Source organism: Lampris incognitus, chromosome 1 (assembly GCF_029633865.1).
Source record: "Lampris incognitus isolate fLamInc1 chromosome 1, fLamInc1.hap2, whole genome shotgun sequence".
Taxonomy (NCBI): Eukaryota; Metazoa; Chordata; class Actinopteri; order Lampriformes; family Lampridae; genus Lampris; species Lampris incognitus.
Window position 1 is genome coordinate 13,467,075 of NC_079211.1, and position 20,986 is coordinate 13,488,060.

General features: G+C 41.4%; 1 protein-coding gene across 3 annotated transcripts in view; it reads right to left on the bottom strand.

Annotated features, from left to right (window-relative positions):
• Positions 1 to 792: 792 nt before the first annotated feature.
• Positions 793 to 20,986, bottom strand: part of ahnak (AHNAK nucleoprotein) — a 41,587-nt gene continuing 21,393 nt past the window's right edge. For all 3 annotated transcript variants that reach the window (XM_056284156.1, XM_056284154.1, XM_056284155.1), the window contains one exon: positions 793 to 20,901. In XM_056284156.1, the coding sequence (XP_056140131.1) occupies positions 1,900 to 20,901 (19,002 nt within the window). In that variant the 3' untranslated portion in view covers positions 793 to 1,899. The remainder of the gene's footprint in view (positions 20,902 to 20,986) is intronic.

A 20,986-nucleotide genomic window follows, 5' to 3' on the forward strand; every position in this document is an offset into this window, starting at 1 on the left:
AATGAATGAATGAAATGAAAGCCACTTTATTTGACATTGTATTCTTACATTGAATTTGTTCTCTGCATTTAACCCATCCTACTGTATAGGAGCAGTGGGCAGCTGCAGCACCCGGGGACCAACTCCAGTTCTTCTTTCCATTGCCTTGCTCAGGGGCGCAGACAGGAGTATTAACCCTAACATGTATGCCTTTTTGATGGTGAGAGGAAACCGGAGCACCCGGAGGAAACCCACGCAGACACGGGGAGAACATGCAAACTCCACACAGAAAGGGCCTGGGATGGCCTAGGGTTTGAACTCAGGGCCTTCTTGCTGTGAGGCAACAGTGCTAACCACTATGTCTTCATCTAAAATGCCTGCTTCAAACCTGTAAAACAAAAACCCGAAATTGAATGTATCCTTAACAAAATCTGCTTGCGGCACTTACAGGGTCCATGATTAACGGACGACAGCTGAAGGCAGTGAAAATAACCATTGCCATCAACATGGATAGTATTTACAACTTCAATGATGGGTTTACATGGTTGAATATTGGCGGGGGGTGGAAAAAAACCAAAAACAAAATGTGCATAATTGGATGGATCTGTTGGCCATACTGCCCATTTACATTTCCAAAATATGATGCCACTGTAAACTGGCATTCTGAACCAAAAGGGAAGTGTTATAAATGATCAAGATATGAATATCAGAACTTTCCAATTCATTCATTCATTCTAATCAAGAAAATAGTTAAATTATTAAGACAATTTACTTTCTTAAAGTAAAGGCGTCAGGTTTCACAAAAACCAGAAATATTACTCAACTGTTTATTTGATTTTTTTGCAGAAGGCACACAGACAAACAAGCTAGATCCAAAAGAATCATAACCCCATCTCTATCAAATCATGTCAGAACTATGCAACTCCTTTACCTTTACCTCAAAAAATCAACCCTGATTTCTTTTAGCAAACAACTGACATGAGTTCAGAGTTATTGCTCACTTGTGACATTTTTACTGATAGTCATGACATTGCCTTGCATAGTCAAATACCACAAGGAGATTGATGTACAAGGAGAGATGAAGACAGTGAAAGAAATATACAGAGGACCAAATAAACAAATAAGAGTGGAAATGAAACAAGACTGAGAAACTTAAAACATTATTACAACCATATGAAGCAAGTGCAAAGTTTTGTTTTGTTTTTTTTTTTTGTTTTTTTTTGTAAATGGAAGAAAGTATATGGGTGCACAGACTCATAAAAAAATGAATGACAAAGTATTGACAGCAGTTTATAGAGTTGGTAGTTTCCAGAGACACTGATTGTCTTTGCAATTATGGTCTTTACAACATTCATGTTATGAAAGGCCAGCTCTACAATGAGTAAATATGTTTTGGCACTGATTATATAATTTCAAAGCTTCAAAACAAAATGAATTATTTCATACATAAAAACAGGTAGACTTATATTTTTGCTTCGTGCCTTGGTGTAAAAAAATCTTTTTCTTAGAAATAACTATTGTAACTATATCTTATCTAGCACAACCTGGATGCAATTATACCACACCTTTTCTTAGAAACATTCATTTAATAGAATGCAATAAGACAACTGGGCAAACTATGCAAGACACTGTATGTGTGAATTTAGTGAGAAGGTATATGTTCAATAAATTTTGACTATGTACAAAAACAATATTTAATATTACAATACAAATTCATCTTATTTACAGTTGATGGGATTTTAAACGATCTCATGTACTCCTGTGAGATGAATGAAATTTGGAAAGTTACAGTGAATTAACTAAAATAAGGTGAGTGTGAACATCTTCAACACTTTTAATACCTTAACTGTTAAGGATTAATAATTTCTGGAAGAGGGTGTGGAGGTGTACATGAGAGAGTTTAATCAACCTCATAATTCATTATTTTTTTGGTGACACGGACAGTTCAACCCTTGGGAATCGGAAACCCCCTCTAGACCCACTGTCACTACTGGAGGATGAAGACAGTCTAGATTTTTTGGATGGGAGAGAAACACCTGCACCTCCTTCTACATTTGCTTCACTGTCTTCCCCAAGTGTCACTTCATATGAGCCCTTTGACTTTGAACCAAACCCACCAAAGGTGCCAAACTTCAACTTGCCTTTCTTTCCTTTAACTTTGGCACCCCCTAGATCTAAAGAAATGTCTCCACCCTCTGCTTCTAGGTGAGCCGATGGTGAGCTGACAGCAAGTCCTCCCTCATCACTCAGAGAAGAAGATCGATGTCTTGATCTCTTAAATAGATCCAGTGAGGCAGATTTTCCCTTAGGTGACACGCTGAACCCAGAACTTCCCTCTACTTCTAACTTTCCACTCACCAACTCCCCAGAACTTAAACTTAAATCTTTAGAGACTTTCCCAGCCTTTCCACTGCCACTCAGTTCTACATCTGGTCCACCAAGACTTAAATCAACTGCACTACCACCTTTTGCTTTTGATTTGCCAAAGAATTTAGGCATCTTGACCTTTACTTTTCCTTCACGGTGCTTCAATTCTGGACTAGGAACTTTATTTATATGGCAACTAACAGATGGAGACTGTATGTTTACATCTCCACCAGCTGCTGCTTGTGACTCAACATTTGCTGCATGTTCCTGACTTTCTACCTTTGGCAGAGCAATCCCAAACTTTGGAACCTTGAGTTTGGGAAATGTTATAGAACCCTCTGGATACTGAAGGTCAACAGATGTGTTGCTCCCTGAACCATCTCTTTTAACATTTAGTTTTGGATCTTTCAAACCTGCTGACATGGTCCCCTCTACATTTACATCAAAATCAGGGACATTTGGTGCTTTGACCTTAGGTGTCTTTAGTTTCACATCTGTACCTTCCAGACGAACACTTGGACTGTCAATACCTGAACCCTCAATGCTTGCATTTAGACTGGCTGATGGCAAATCTGTTCCAGATAATTTCAATCCCTCTGATAAAGCGCCATCAGCTTTCACTTTGGGTGACTTGATATCAAGTTCCACATCAGGAAAATGAAGTTTACCAAACAGATGCTTCTTTCCCTTTGTTCCTTTTAAATGAACATCTGATGTGTCCACATCCAAATCTACTTTTGGTGTTTCGATGTCAACTTCAGGTTTCTTTGCTTTTCCTTTCACTTTAGGAAGTCTGAATTTGCCCTTCTTTCCCTTGACATTGATGTCCAAGTCAGGAGCATCCACACTTGCCTCAACATCTGGGAGACTAACTGAGGTTTTGGGGCTTTTGGCTCCGATATTGAACTTGGGTGTCTTAACATCGAGCCCTTCAGATTCTGGGGACTTGATTCCAAATTTGGGACCTTTAAATTTGGGAAATGTAACACTAGGTTTTTCAATGTCAAATGTTCCCCCTTCAATGTTGATGCCTGGAGCTTCTATGTTTACATCTGGAACTTTGATATCTCCCTTCACCTTAGGACCTTTCAGGTTAATGCCAGGCACTGTAATACCAGGGCCAGATATTGATGGCTTGTTGAATTTTGGTCCTTTGATTTTACCCTCTGGCCCTTTGATGTCAATTTCAGGTCCTCTAATGTCAATGTTTGGAGGACTTATGTCAATATCCCCTTCAGGACTCCTAATGTCAACTTTAGGTCTATGGATGTCTATGTCCGGACCTTTGATGTCTCCTTCAACCTTTGGCAGTGACAAATCCACATCCCCCTTAACCTTAGGACCTTTCAAGTTGATATCAACACTGGGCATGGAAAGTTTAGGTCCTGATATTGATGGCATTTTGAATGTTGATCCTTTGACTTTTCCTTCAGGGTGCTCTACATCAATTTCTGGGCCTTTGACATCAAATCCAGGTGCTTTAACAGCGATGTCAGCTTTGGGAAGATTGATGTCAACATCAGGACCCTCAACTTTTGGACCTTTAAAGCCAAATGATGGCATCTTGAGTTTAGGCATTTTAAATCCACCCTCTGGACCCTCAATGTCAACATTGGGACCTTTTAAGTCAACTTCAGGTGTCTGAAAGTCACCCCCAATATTTGGCGCTGACACATCAACGTCTCCCTTGATCTTTGGCCCTTTCAAGTTGATGTCGATATCTGGCATTGAAATCTTGGGTCCTGATATAGATGGCAGTTTGAATTTGGGTCCTTTGACTTTGCCTCCAGGTCCTTCAACATCAAATTCTGGTCCTTCTACATCAATACCAGGTGCTTTGAAGTCAATGTCAGTTTTGGGAAGGCTGATATCAACATCAGGTCCCTCAACCTTTGGACCTTTGACACCAAAGGTTGGCATTTTGATTTTAGGTATTTTGAATCCACCTTCTGGACCTTCAATTTCAACCTTTGGTGCTTTGATGTCTCCCTCAATCTTTGGCACTGACACATCCACATCTCCTTTGATCTTTGGCCCTTTGAGGTTTATATCTAAATCAGGCATTGAAATCTTTGGCCCTGATATTGATGGCATTTTTAATTTGGGCCCTTTGATTTTTCCATCAAGTCCTTCAACATCGATTTGGGGACCTCTGGCGTCAACTTTAGGTGCTTTTATGTCAATGTCAGCTTTGGGGATATTGATATTGATATCCTGACCTTCTAGTTTTGGACCTCTGACATCAAAAGATGGCAACTTTATCTTTGGCATCTTAAATCCACCTTCTGAGCTTTCAATATGAACATCGGGAACTTCAATATCCACTTTGGGTGCTTTGATGTCTCCCTCAATATTTGGCAGTGACATATCCATATCTCCCTTCAGCTTGGGTTTTTTCAGATTTACATCAAAATCTGGCACTGAAATATTGGGTCCTGAGATGGATGGCATCTTGAATTTAGGTCCTTTAATTTTACCTTCAGGCCCCTCAATATCTATTTTGGGTGCATTGATATCGATACTGGGTGCATCAATCTTAATGTCACCTTTGTGGAGGCTAGCATTCACATCTGGACCTTCCACTTTTGGCCCTTTGAAACCAAATGAAGGCATCTTCATTTTTGGCATCTTGAAACCACCCTCAGGGCCTTCAATGTTAACATCTGGCCCTTCAATGTCCAATTTAGGTGCCTTGAAATCGCCTTCCACTTTTGGACCAGACACACTAAAATCTTCCTTAAGTTTGGGACCCTTCAAATTCAAGCCAACGTCTGGCATAGAGATTTTTGGGCCTGATATTGTTGGCATCTTGAATTTGGGCCCTTTGATGTTTCCTTCAGGACCTTCAACATCAATTTCTGGGCCTTGGATGTCAACTCCCGGGGTTTTTATATTGATGTCACCTTTGGGAAGGTTGATGTCAACATCAGGACCCTCAACCTTTGGACCTTTAAAGCCAAATGATGGCATTTTGAGTTTAGGCATTTTAAATCCACCCTCTGGACCCTCAATGTCAACATCGGGACCTTTTAAGTCAACTTCAGGTGTCTTCATGTCACCCTCAATCTTTGGTGCTGATATATCAATGTCTCCCTTGATCCTTGGCGCTTTCAGGTTGATGTCAAAATCTGGCATTGAAATCTTGGGTCCCGATATGGATGGCATCTTGAATTTGGTTCCTTTGATTTTTCCTTCAGGGCCTTCAACATCAATTTCTGGGCCTTTGATGTCAAGATCAGGTGCTTCGATATCAATATCAGCTTTGGGGAGGTTGATGTCAACATCAGGACCCTCAACCTTTGGACCTTTAAAGCCAAATGATGGCATTTTGATTTTAGGCATTTTAAATCCACCCTCTGGACCCTCAATGTCAACATCGGGACCTTCTAAGTCAACTTCAGGTGTCTTCATGTCACCCTCAATCTTTGGCACTGACACGTCAATGTCTCCCTTGATCTTTGGCCCTTTAAGATTGATGTCAAATTCTGGCATTGAAATCTTGGGTCCTGATATTGATGGCATCTTGAATTTGGGTCCTTTGATTTTTCCTTCAGGACATTCAACATCAATTTCTGGGCATTTGATGTCAACATCAGGTGCTTTGATATCAATATCAGCTTTGGGAATGTTAATGTCAACATCAGGACCCTCAACCTTCGGACCTTTAAAGCCAAATGATGGCATTTTGATTTTAGGCATTTTAAATCCACCCTCTGGACCCTCAATGTCAACATCGGGACCTTTTAAGTCAACTTCAGGTGTCTTCATGTCACCCTCAATCTTTGGCACTGACATATCAATGTCTCCCTTGATCTTAGGTCCTTTCAGATTGATGTCAAATTCTGGCATTGAAATCTTGGGTCCTGATATGGATGGCATCTTGAATTTGGGACCTTTGATTTTTCCTTCAGGGCCCTCAACATCAAACTCTGGTCCTTTGATGTCAACATCGGGTACGTTTATGTCAATGTCAGGCTTAGGAAGGTTAACATCGACATCAGGACCTTCCAGTTTTGGACCTTTGAAGCCAAATGATGGCATTTTTATCTTTGGCATTTTGAATCCACCTTCTGGACCCTCAATGTCAACATCTGGACCTTCAATCTCAACTTTAGGTGCTTTGATGTCTCCCTCAATCTTTGGCACAGACACATCCACATCTCCCTTCATTTTAGGTCCTTTCAGATTGATATCCAAGTCTGGCATAGAAATCTTTGGTCCTGAGATGGTTGGCATCTTAAACTTAGGTCCTTTGATCCTACCATCAACACCCTCAATGTCAATCTCTGGACCTTTGACATCAACATCAACTTTGGGAGGACTTACATTCAAATCTGGTCCTTCCAGTTTTGAGCCTTTGATTCCAAAAGATGGCATTTTTATTTTTGGCATTTTAAAACCACCATCTGGACCTTCAATGTCGATATTTGGCCCTTCAATATCAACTTTTGGTGCCTTTATTTCTCCTTCTACCTTCGGCAAAGACATGTCCACATCTCCTTTTAGTTTAGGTCCTTTAAGATTAAAGTCCACATCAGGAATGGAAATTTTAGGGCCACTGAGTGATGGCATTTTGAACTTTGGCCCCTTCATTTTACCTTCTGGACCCTCAATATCAATTTCAGGTCCCTTGATATCCCTGTCAATCTTTGGCAGTGACACATCTACATCTCCTGTCAGTGTTGGTCCCTTCACATTGAAGTCAATATCCGGTGTGGAGATTTTGGGGCTCTTTCCTTTAAGCCCCTCAATTTCCAGTTTGGGTCCTTTAAGGTCAACAGATGGAACTTTGACATCAACATCAGCTTTGGGAAGGTTAACATCAACCTCTGGCATTTCAACCTTTGGGCCTTTAAACCCAAATTTGGGCATTTTGAATTTTGGCATTCGAAAACCAGAATCAGAAGTCTTTACATCGACATCTAGAGAACCTCCATCAATCTGAGGAGATTTTATATCAGCTTCAGTGGAAGGAACAGAAACATCGAGGTCACCTTTGACTTTCGGCCCTTTGATATTGATATCCATATCAGGAGCTTTTACCTTTGGACCTTTGAATCCAAATCTTGGCATTTTGAACTTTGTCTTTTTTGGTGCAAGTTCGGGACTGTCAATTGTTATATCTGGCCCCTCAATTTCCTTCTTTGACATATCAATATCACCCTCGATGTCTCCCTTCAGCTTTGGTCCTTTGAGATTGAAGTCAACATCAGGCAAGGATATTTTAGGCCCAGTTATTGATGGCAGCTTGAACTTTGGCCCTTTGAGCTGTCCCTCTGGAGATTCGATGTTCACATTAGGAGCTTGAATGTCTACCTTGGGTGTCTTTATGTCACCCTCAACACGAGGCACTGACACATCAGCATCTCCCTTAAGCTTGGGAATTTTAAGATTCAGGTCAGGCATTGAAATATCTGGTCCTGAGATGGATGGCATCTTGAATTTGGGTCCTCTGATTTTACCATCAGGGCCTTCAATGTCAATCTCTGGTGCTTTGATGTCAACATCAGGTAAATTCACATTAATGTCAGCTTTTGGGAGATTTAGGTCAACATCAGAACCTTCCAGCTTTGGACCTTTGAAGCCAAAAGATGGCATTTTGATTTTAGGCATTTTAAATCCACCCTCTGGACCCTCAATGTCAACATCGGGACCTTTGATGTCAACTTCAGGTGTCTTCATGTCACCCTCAATCTTTGGCACTGACACATCAACGTCTCCCTTGATCCTAGGTCTTTTCAGATTGATGTCAAAATCTGGCATTGAAATCTTGGGTCCTGACATTGATGGCATCTTGAATTTTGGACCTTTGATTTTTCCTTCAGGGCCTTCAACATCAAACTCTGGTCCTTTGATGTCAACATCAGGTGCTTTTATGTCAATGTCAGGCTTAGGAAGATTAACATCGACACCAGGACCTTCTACTTTTGGACCTTTGAAGCCAAATGATGGCATCTTTATCTTTGGCATTTTAAATCCACCTTCTGGGCCTTCAATATTAACATCTGGTCCTTCAATGTCTACTTTGGGTACCTCTATGTCACCCTCAATCTTTGGACCTGACACATCCAGATCCCCCTTTAACTTAGGACCTTTTAGGTTGAAATCTAAGTCTGGCTTTGAAATCTTTGGCCCTGATATGGATGGCATCTTGAATTTGGGTCCTTTAATTTTACCCTCGGGACCTTCAAAATCAATTTCTGGTCCTTCTACAGCAACACCAGGTGCTTTGATGCTAATGTCAGGTTTGGTAAGGCTGAGATCGACATCAGGACCCTCAAGTTTTGGACCTTTAAAGCCAAATGATGGCATTTTCATTTTAGGCATTTTAAATCCACCCTCTGGGCCCTCAATGTCAACATCTGGACCTTGGATGTCAACTTCAGGGGTCTGAAAGTCACCCTCAATATTTGGCACAGACACATCGAGATCTCCCTTGACTTTGGAACCTTTAAAGTTGATATCAAAATCTGGCATTGAAAGCTTGGGTCCTGATATGGATGGCATTTTGAATTTGGGTCCTTTGATTTTGCCTTCAGGTCCTTCAACATCAAATTCCGGTCCTTTGATGTCAACTTCAGGGGCTTTCATGTCAACATCACCTTTGGGAAAGTTGATATCAACATCAGGTCCTTCTACTTTTGGACCTTTGAAGCCAAATGATGGCATCTTTATCTTTGGCATTTTAAATCCACCTTCTGGGCCTTCAATATTAACATCTGGAGCTTCAATGTCTACTTTGGGTACCTCTATGTCACCTTCAATCTTTGGACCTGACACATCCAGATCCCCCTTTAACTTAGGACCTTTTAGGTTGAAATCAAAATCTGGCATTGAAAGATTTGGCCCTGATATGGATGGCATCTTGAATTTGGGTCCTTTAATTTTGCCTTCGGGACCTTCAAAATCAATTTCTGGTCCTTCTACATCAACACCAGGTGCTTTGATGTTAATGTCAGTTTTGGGAAGGTTGAGATCAACATCAGGACCTTCTACTTTTGGACCTTTGAAGCCAAATGATGGCATTTTGATTTTAGGCATTTTAAATCCACCCTCTGGGCCCTCAATGTCAACATCTGGACCTTTGATGTCAAATTCAGGTGTCTTCATGTCACCCTCAATCTTTGGCACTGACACATCAACGTCTCCCTTGATCCTAGGTCCTTTCAGATTGGTGTCAAAATCTGGCATTGAAATCTTGGGTCCTGATAGTGATGGCATCTTGAATTTTGGACCTTTGATTTTTCCTTCAGGGCCCTCAACATCAAACTCTGGTCCTTTGATGTCAACATCAGGTGCTTTTATGTCAATGTCAGGCTTATGAAGGTTAACATCAAAATCAGGACCTTCTACTTTTGGACCTTTGAAGCCAAATGATGGCATCTTTATCTTTGGCATTTTAAATCCACCTTCTGGACCTTCAATATTCACATCTGGTCCTTCGATGTCAATGTTTGAATCTCCCCCAATCTTTGGACCTGACAGATCCAGATCGCCCTTTAACTTAGGTCCTTTAAGGTTAAAATCTAAATCTGGCATTGAAATCTTTGGCCCTGATATGGATGGCATCTTGAATTTGGGTCCTTTGATTTTGCCTTCCGGGCCTTCAACATCAAACTCTGGTCCTTTGATGTCAACATCAGGTGCTTTTATGTCAATGTCAGGCTTAGGAAGGTTAACATCAAAATCAGGACCTTCTACTTTTGGACCTTTGAAGCCAAATGATGGCATCTTTATCTTTGGCATTTTAAATCCACCTTCTGGACCTTCAATATTCACATCTGGTCCTTCGATGTCAATGTTTGAATCTCCCCCAATCTTTGGACCTGACAGATCCAGGTCCCCCTTTATCTTAGGACCTTTTAGGTTGAAATCAAAATCTGGCATTGAAATCTTTGGCCCTGATATGGATGGCATCTTGAATTTGGGTCCTTTGATTTTGCCTTCGGGACCTTCAACATCAAATTCCGGTCCTTCTACATCAAAATCAGGTGCTTTGATGTCAAAGTCAGTTTTGGGAAGGTTGATATCAACATCAGGACCCTCGAGTTTCGGACCTTTAAAGCCAAATGATGGCATTTTCATTTTAGGCATTTTAAATCCACCCTCTGGGCACTCAATGTCAACATCTGGACCTTTGATGTCAACTTCAGGTGTCTGAAAGTCACCCTCCAACTTTGGCACAGACACGTCCAGATCTCCTTTGACCTTGGGCCCTTTGATATCGAAATCTGGCATTGAAAGCTTGGGTCCTGATATGGATGGCATTTTGAGTTTAGGTCCTTTGATTTTTCCTCCTTCAACATCAATATCTGGACCTTTGATGTCAACCTCAGGTGCTTTCATTTCTCCCTCAATCTTTGGAACTGAAACAGAGATGTCTCCCTTTGTCTTTGGACTTTTGAGATTGAAGTCGACATCTGGCATGGAAATCTTAGGACCTGATATTGTTGGCATCTTGAACTTTGGCCCCTTGATTTTAACACCAGGACTTTCAACATCAACTTTTGGTCCTTTGACATCAATATCAGGTGCTTTGATATCAACATCAGTTTTGGGAAGGTTGATATCAACATCTGGACCTTCTACTTTTGTACTTTTAAAGCCAAATGATGGCATCTTAATCTTTGGCATTTTGAATCCACCTTCTGGCCCTTCAATATTAACATCAGGTGCTTTGATATCTACTTCAGGAGACTTTATTTCTCCCTCAATTCTGGGACCAGACACATCAACATCACCCTTGATCTTGGGTCCTTTAAGGTTGAAGTCCACGTCTGGCATTGAAATCTTAGGTCCTGATAAGGATGGCATTTTGAATTTTGAACCTTTGATCTTTCCACTGGGACTCTCAATATCAATGTTTACTGGTTTAACGTCAATTTCAGGTGTTTTGATATCAATGTCTCCTTTGGGAAGGTTGATGTCAACATCAGGCCCCTCAGCTTTTGGACCTTTAAAGCCAAATGACGGCATTTTGATTTTAGGCATTTTAAATCCACCCTCTGGACCCTCAATGTCAACATCGGGACCTTTTAAGTCAACTTCAGGTGTCTTCATGTCACCCTCAATCTTTGGCACTGACATATCAATGTCTCCCTTGATCTTAGGTCCTTTCAGATTGATGTCAAATTCTGGCATTGAAATCTTGGGTCCTGATATGGATGGCATCTTGAATTTGGGACCTTTGATTTTTCCTTCAGGGCCCTCAACATCAAACTCTGGTCCTTTGATGTCAACATCAGGTACTTTTACGTCAATGTCAGGCTGAGGAAGGTTAACATCGACATCAGGACCTTCCAGTTTTGGACCTTTGAAGCCAAATGATGGCATTTTTATCTTTGGCATTTTGAATCCACCCTCTGGACCATCAATGTCAACATCTGGAGTTTTGATCTCAACTTTAGGTGCTTTGATATCACCTTCAATCTTTGGCACAGATACATCTACATCTCCTTTGACCTTAGGTCCTTTTAGGTTGAAATCCACATCTGGCATAGAAATCTTTGGTCCTGTTATTGATGGCATCTTGAATTTGGGTCCTTTAATTTTACCACTTGGACTTTCAAATTCTAGCTCCGGACTTTTGATGTCAACATCAGGTGCTTTTATATCAATGTCTGCTTTGGGAAGGTTGATGTCAACATCAGGTCCTTCAACTTTGGGACTTCTGAAGCCAAATGTTGGCATCTTTATCTTTGGCATTTTGAATCCACCTTCTGAACCTTCAATTTCAACACCAGGACCTTTGATCTCAACTTTGGGTGATTTCATGTCTCCCTCAATCTTCTCGACTGAAACATCCACATCGCCCTTGAGCTTTGGACCTTTAAGGTTAAGATTTACATCAGGCACTGATATCTTAGGTCCTGATATGGATGGCATCTTGAATTTGGGACCTTTCAGTTTGCCCTCAGGGCCTTCGATATCAATCTCTGGTCCTTTGATGTCAACATGAGGTGATTTTATGTCAATGTCAGGTTTAGTGAGGTTAACATCGACATCAGGACCCTCCACTTTTGGACCTTTGAAGCCAAATGATGGCATCTTTATCTTTGGCATTTTGAATCCACCTTCTGGACCCTCAATGTCAACATCTGGACCTTCAATCTCAACTTTAGGGCCTTTGACATCTCCCTCAATCTTTGGAACTGACACATCCACATCTCCCTTAAGCTTTGGACCTTTAAGGTTGAAATCCACATCTGGCATGGAAATTTTTGGTCCTGTTATTGATGGCATCTTGAATTTGGGACCTTTAATTTTTCCTTCAGGGCCTTCAACATCAAACTCTGGTCCTTTGATGTCAACATCGGGTGCTTTTATTTCAATGTCCGGTTTGGGAAGGTTAACATCGACATCAGCACCGTCCACTTTTGGACCTTTGAAGCCAAATGATGGCATCTTTATCTTTGGCATTTTGAATCCACCTTCTGGGCCCTCAATGTCAACATTTGGACCTTCAATCTCAACTTTAGGACCTTGGACATCTCCCTCAATCTTTGGAGCTGACACATCCCAATCTCCCTTGAGCTTTGGACCTTTCAGGTTGAAATCCACATCTGGCATGGAAAGTTTTGGTCCTGTTATTGATGGCATCTTGAATTTGGGACCTTTGATTTTTCCTTCAGGGCCTTCAACATCAAACTCTGGTCCTTTGATGTCAACATCAGGTGCTTTTATTTCAATGTCTGCTTTGGGAAGGTTAACATCGACATCAGCACCATCCACTTTTGGACCTTTAAAGCCAAATGATGGCATCTTTATCTTTGGCATTTTGAATCCACCTTCTGGACCCTCAATGTCAACATCTGGACCTTCAATCTCAACTTTAGGGCCTTTGACATCTCCCTCAATCTTAGGAACTGACACATCCCAATCTCCCTTGAGCTTTGGGCCTTTCAGGTTGAAATCCACATTTGGCATGGACATTTTTGGTCCTGATATGGATGGCATCTTGAATTTGGGACCTTTAATTTTTCCTTCAGGGCCTTCAACCTCAAACTCTGGCCCTTTGATGTCAACATCAGGTGCTTTTATTTCAATGTCAGGTTTGGGAAGGTTAACATCGACATCAGCACCCTCCACTTTTGGACCTTTAAAGCCAAATGATGGCATCTTTATCTTTGGCATTTTGAATCCACCTTCTGGACCCTCAATGTCAACATCTGGACCTTCAATCTCAACTTTAGGGCCTTTGACATCTCCCTCAATCTTAGGAACTGACACATCCACATCTCCCTTGAGTTTTGGGCCTTTCAGGTTGAAATCCACATTTGGCATGGACATTTTTGGTCCTGATATGGATGGCATCTTGAACTTGGGACCTTTAATTTTTCCTTCAGGGCCTTCAACCTCAAACTCTGGCCCTTTGATGTCAACATCAGGTGCTTTTATTTCAATGTCAGGTTTGGGAAGGTTAACATCGACATCAAGACCTTCCACTTTTGGACCTTTAAAGCCAAATGATGGCATCTTTATCTTTGGCATTTTGAATCCACCTTCAGGACCCTCAATGTCAACATCTGGACCTTCAATCTCAACTTTAGGTGCTTTGACATCTCCCGCAATCTTTGGAACTGAAACATCAACATCCACATTTCCCTTAACATTAGGTCCTTTTAGGCTGAGGTCTATATCAGGCATTGAAATCTTTGGTCCTGATATGGATGGCATCTTGAATTTGGGACCCTTGAGTTTTCCTTCAGGGCCTTCAACGTCAATCTGTGGTCCTTTGATGTCAACATCAGGTGCTTTTATGTTAATGTCAGCTTTGGGAAGGTTAACATCAACACGAGGACCCTCAAGTTTTGGACCTTTGAAGCCAAATGATGGCATCTTTATCTTTGGCATTTTGAATCCACCTTCTGGACCCTCAATGTCAACATCTGGACCTTCAATCTCAACTTTAGGTGCTTTGACATCTCCCGCAATCTTTGGAACTGACACATCCATATCTCCCTTTAGCTTTGGGCCTTTCAAGTTGAAATCCACATCTGGCATGGAAATTTTTGGTCCTGTTAATGATGGCATCTTGAATTTGGGACCTTTAATTTTTCCTTCAGCACCTTCAACATCAAACTCTGGTCCTTTGATGTCAACATCAGGTGCGTTTATGTCAATGTCAGGCTTAGGAAGGTTAACATCGACATCAGGACCTTCCAGTTTTGGTCCTTTGAAGCCAAATGATGGCATCTTTATCTTTGGCATTTTGAATCCACCTTCTGGACCCTCAATGTCAACATCTGGACCTTCAATTTCAACTTTAGGTGCTTTGATGTCTCCCTCAATCTTTGGCACTGAAACATCAACATCCACATTTCCCTTAACATTAGGTCCTTTTAGGTTAAGGTCTATATCAGGCATTGAAATCTTTGGTCCTGATATGGATGGCATCTTGAATTTGGGACCCTTGAGTTTTCCTTCAGGGCCTTCAACGTCAATCTGTGGTCCTTTGATGTCAACATCAGGTGCTTTTATGTTAATGTCAGCTTTGGGAAGGTTAACATCGACATCAGGACCCTCCAGTTTTGGACCTTTGAAGCCAAATGATGGCATCTTTATCTTTGGCATTTTGAATCCACCTTCTGGACCCTCAATGTCAACATCTGGACCTTCAATCTCAACTTTAGGTGCTTTGATGTCTCCCTCAATCTCTGGTACTGAAACATCCACATCTCCCTTGACTTTAGGTCCTTTAAGGTTGAAATCCACATTTGGCATAGACATTTTTGGTCCTGTTATTGATGGCATCTTGAATTTGGGACCTTTTAATTTTCCCTCAGGACCTTCAACATCAATCTCTGGTCCTCTGATGTCAACATCGGGTGCTTTTATTTCAATATCGGGTTTGGTAATGTTGATGTCAACCTCAGGACCCTCCAGTTTTGGACTTTTGAAGCCAAATGATGGCATCTTTATCTTTGGCATTTTGAATCCACCTTCTGGACCCTTGATATCAACATCTGAACCTTCAACCTCAATTCCAGGTGATTTAATGTCTCCTTCAATCTTTGACACCGATACATCCACATTTCCCTTCAGTTTATGTCCTTTAAGGTTGAAATCCATATCTGGCATTGAAATTTTTGGTCCTGATATGGATGGCATCTTGAATTTGTGACCTTTGAGTTTTCCTTCAGGACCTTCAACATCAATCTCTGGTCCTTTGATGTCCACATCAGGTGCTTTTAAGTCAATAGCAGGTTCGGGAAGGTTAACGTCGACATCAGGACCCTCCAGTTTCGGACCTTTGAAGCCAAATGATGGCATCTTTATCTTTGGCATTTTGAATCCACCCTCTGGACCCTCAATGTCAACATCTGAACTTTCAATCTCTACTTTAGGTGCTTTTATGTCTCCTTTAATCTTTGGCACTGACATATCCACATCTCCCTTGACATTAGGTCCCTTTAGCTTGAAATCCACATCTGGCATGGAAATCTTTGGTCCTGAAATGGATGGCATCTTGAATTTGGGACCTTTGATTTTTCCTTCAGGGCCTTCAACATCAAATTCCGGTCCTTTGAAATCCACGTCTGGTGCTTTTATGTCAATTTCTGTTTTGGGAAGGTTAACATCGACATCAGGACCTTCCAGTTTTGGACCTTTGAAGCCAAATGATGGCATCTTTATCTTTGGCATTTTGAATCCACCTTCAGGACCCTCGATGTCAACATCTGGACCTTCAATCTCAACTTTAGGTGCTTTGATATCTCCCTCAATCTTTGGCACTGAAACATCCACATCTCCCTTAACTTTAGGTCCTTTCAGGTTGAAATCCACATTTGGCATAGACATTTTTGGTCCTGTTATTGATGGCATCTTGAATTTGGGACCTTTTAATTTTCCCTCAGGGCCTTCAACATCAATCTCTGGTCCTCTGATGTCAACGTCTGGTGCTTTTATGTCAATGTCAGGTTTGGGAAGGTTAACATCGACATCAGGACCCTCCAATTTTGGACCTTTGAAGCCAAATGATGGCATCTTTATCTTTGGCATTTTGAATCCACCTTCTGGACCCTCAATGTCAACATCTGGACCTTCAATCTCAAGTTTAGGGCCTTTGACATCTCCCTCAATCTTTGGGACTGAAACATCCACATCTCCCTTGAGCTTTGGACCTTTCAGGTTGAGGTCTATATCAGGCATTGAAATCTTTGGTCCTGATATGGATGGCATCTTGAATTTTGGACCTTTGATTTTTCCTTCAGGTCCTTCAACATCAATCTCTAGTCCTTTGATGTCAACATCTGGTGCTTTTATGTCAATGTCAGCTTTGGGAAGGTTAACATCGACATCAGGACCCTCCAATTTTGGACCTTTGAAGCCAAATGATGGCATCTTTATCTTTGGCATTTTGAATCCACCTTCTGGACCCTCAATGTCAACATCTGGACCTCCAATCTCAACTTTAGGTGCTTTGACATCTCCCTCAATCTTTGACACAGACACATCCACATCTCCCTTCATCTTCGGTCCTTTTAGATTAACATCAACATCTGGCATTGAAATCTTTGGTCCTGTTATTGATGGTATCTTGAATTTGGGACCTTTGATTTTTCCTTCAGGACCTCCAACATCAATCTCTGGTCCTTTGATGTCAACATCTGGTGCTTTTATGTCAATATCAGCTTTGGGAAGGTTAACATCGACATCAGGACCCTCCAATTTTGGACCTTTGAAGCCAAATGATGGCATCTTTATCTTTGGCATTTTGAATCCACCTTCTGGACCCTCAATGTCAACATCTGGACCTTCAATCTCAACTTTAGGTGCTTTGATGTCTCCCTCAATATTTGGGACCGAAACATCGACATCTCCCTTGATATTAGGTCCTTTTAGGTTGAAATCTACATCTGGCATGGACATTTTTGGTCCTGATATTGATGGCATCTTGAATTTGGGACCTTTTATTTTTCCCTCAGGGCCTTCAACATCAAACTCTGGTCCTTTGATGTCAACATCAGGTGCTTTTATTTCAATGTCTGCTTTGGGAAGGTTAATATCGACATCAGCACCGTCCACTTTTGGACCTTTGAAACCAAATGATGGCATCTTTATCTTTGGCATTTTGAATCCACCTTCTGGTCTTTCAATGTCAATATCTGGACCTTCAATCTCAACTTTAGGACCTTTGACATCTCCCTCAATCTTTGGAACTGACACATCCAAATCGCCCTTGAGTTTTGGACCTTTCAGGTTGAGGTCTATATCAGGCATTGAAATCTTTGGTCCTGATATGGATGGCATCTTGAATTTGTGGCCTTTAATTTTTCCTTCAGGGCCTTCAACCTCAAACTCTGGTCCTTTGACGTCCACGTCTTGTGCTTTTATATCAATGGCAGGTTTGGGAAGGTTAACGTCAACATCAGGACCCTCCAGTTTTTGACCTTTGATGCCAAATGATAGCATCTTTATCTTTGGTATTTTGAATCCACCTTCTGGACCTTCAATTTCGACCTCCGAACCATCAATGTCAACTTTAGGGCCTTTGATGGCTCCTTCAACGTTTGGTACTGACACGTCTACATCTCCCTTGAGCTTTGGACCTTTCAGGTTTAGGTCCATGTCCGGCATTGTGATCTTTGGTCCTGTTATGGATGGCATCTTGAATTTGGCACCTTTGATTTTTCCTTCAGGGCCTTCAACATCAATCTGTGGTCCTTTGATGTTCATTTCAGGAGCTTTTTTGTCAATGGCAGGTTTGGGAAGGTTAACATCACAATCAGGACCTTCTACTTTTTCACCTTTAAAGCCAAATGATGGCATCTTTATCTTTGGCATTTTGAATCTGCCTTCTGGGCCTTCAATGTCAACCTCTGGACCTTCAATCTCAACTTTAGGGCCTTTAATGTCTCCATCCACGTTTGGTACTGACACATCTACATCTCCCTTGAGCTTTGGACCTTTCAGGTTTAGGTCCATGTCAGGCATTGTAATCTTTGGTCCTGTTATGGATGGCATCTTGAATTTGGCACCTTTGATTTTTCCATCAGGGCCTTCAACATCAATCCCTGGTCCTTTGATGTCCACGTCTGGTGCTTTAATGTCAATATCTGTTTTTGGAAGGTTAACATTGACATCAGGACCCTCCAGTTTTGGACCTTTGAAGCCAAATGATGGCATCTTTATCTTTGGCATTTTGAATCCACCTTCTGGACCCTTGATATCAACATCTGAACCTTCAACCTCAACTTCAGGTGATTTAATGTCTCCTTCAATCTTTGGCACCGATACATCCACATTTCCCTTCAGTTTATGTCCTTTAAGGTTGAAATCCATATCTGGCATAGAAACCTTTGGACCAGATATCGATGGCAACTTCATCTTGGGCCCTGTGATTTTGCCATCAGGACCTTTAACATCAATTTTTGGTCCTTTTATGTCAACATCAGATGCTTTAATGTCAATGTCCATTTTAGGAAGATTTATATTAACATCAGCAGCTTTCACTTTTGGACCTTTAATCTCCATTTCAGGAGATTTTATGTCTCCTTCAAGCTTAGACACTGATACTTTCCCATCTCCCTTCATTTTGGGCCCTTTCAGATTGATATCAATATCTGGTTTTGAAATTTCAGGCCCTGATATTGATGGCATCTTAAATGTTGTTCCTTTGATTTTGCCCTCAGGAAATTTAACACTAAACTCTTGCCCTTTCCTGTCAACTTCAGGTGCTTTGATATCAATGTCAGCTTTGTGAAGGTTAATATCTATATTGGGACCCTGCACTTCTGGACCCTTCAGCTCAAATGATGGCGTCTTTATTTTTGCAATATTGAATTCACCCTTCCCATCTGGTCCTTTGATTTCAACTTTTGGTGCCTTTATTTCTCCTTGAATGTTTGGATCTGACACATTAACATCTCCGCTAATCTTTGGACTTTTGAGATTAATGTCCACATCTGGCATTGAGAGCTGAGGTCCTGATAAAGATGGTATCCTCACCTTTGAGCCTTTCATTTCACCTTCTCTTCTTTTAATTTCAATTTCTGGTTTTTCAATGTTTATAGCGGTGTCGACTTTGGGTGCCTTGATGTCAGTGTCAACATTTTGGGGAATGATACTGACATCCTGACTTTCAACTTTGGGCACTTTCATACCAAATGATGACACTGTGAATTCACCCTTACGACCTTTGATGTCCACATTTGGCCCTCTAATGTCTACTTTGGGTGCAGCAATATCTCCCCCGGCCTTTGGAATGGACATATCTACATCAACAGTCAGGTCACCACCTTTCAGATTTGCCTCAGGCATTGAGATTTTTGCCTTGGATTTTGATGAAGTCTTGATGATTGGCCCTTTGATATCAATTTCTTGTCCTGGTACATTTACTTTAGGTGCATCCAAGTTAATGTCTGTTTTAGTGAGTTTAACTTCCATACCATTTCCATCAATTTTGGGTCCTTTCATCCCAAATCTACGTATCTCTGTTGTTTGCATTTCAGAGCCTGAAACACCAACCTCCTTCTGCAACTTTGAACCTTTAAGGTTAGTATCTACACCTGGTATTGAGATCTTTGGCCCTGCAATATGTACTTCTGGTAGTTTAATGTCTTGTTTTAGTCCAGGAGCTGAAACATCTGCATTCCCTTTCACATTTGGTAATTCTATTCCTGTCTTTGAGGAAATACCTGAGGTATCAATGTCTACTGTTGGGGCTTTAAACCCTTCTGCAATCTTCCCTCCATTCAGTTCAGTGTCAAAATCTGTGAAACCCCCACCAAGTCTTACACTTGGAATACCACTAATTCCTGACCCCTTTGTCTGTTGGTGACTGATCGTAATTCTAGATCCTTGGCTACCCACCATACCCCTCTCGCCCAAATGAATCTCTGCATTTCCCCCATCTACTTTACCAACTGATGTAGAGGAAATATGTGTGTTTTTTCCCGGTAAGGACACATTAATTGACCCTCCTTTGACACCAGTGGAGGGTATTTCCACTCCTCCTAAACTTCCTACTGAAACTTGTTTGTTGCCTGTGTTCATACTGTCTCTTACTGTCACATTCATGCTTGACTGCTGAGTGGTGCTATCTTCATGCTCTCCACTCCGGCTTGAAATTCCCTTACTCCCTGATATTCCAAAGTTTGCCCCCTTAAATCTCAGTCCTGCACCACTATTCCCCTCCATCTCTCTGGTAATTGTTGTTGTCTTGACTCCTCCAGTGCGCCAGTGTGTTTCTGTGGAGCTAACTTGTGGCCCAGTGACAGAAACATTGCCTAACTCAAAAACTCCCTCTTCTGCATCCCCTTTACCTGAGGTGCTTCCATGTGTAATTATTATACGAGGGGAGCCCTCCCCTGATTCATGTCTTAGCCCCTTGAACTCTGGGCTTGAAAGTTCAACCTGCTCGCTTATGTCACTTGGCATATCCATAGTGTAGGTAGTGATGCGACGGGTGATGGTGGTAATTGTGCTGCCATCACTGCTTGTACTGCTGTGCCGCTCAGTGCGCACATCTACTCCCTCTGCAAGGTCTTCAGACTTCAGCCTTGGTTTAATCTTTTTTGTGTATATTCTCTTGTAGTCCTCATCATCTCCACTCTGTTGACAGAACCAGTCAAACAATATTCATATGAAATATTATTCAAAGGAAAATGTTATTTTACAGTTGAAATTGTTAGCTTAT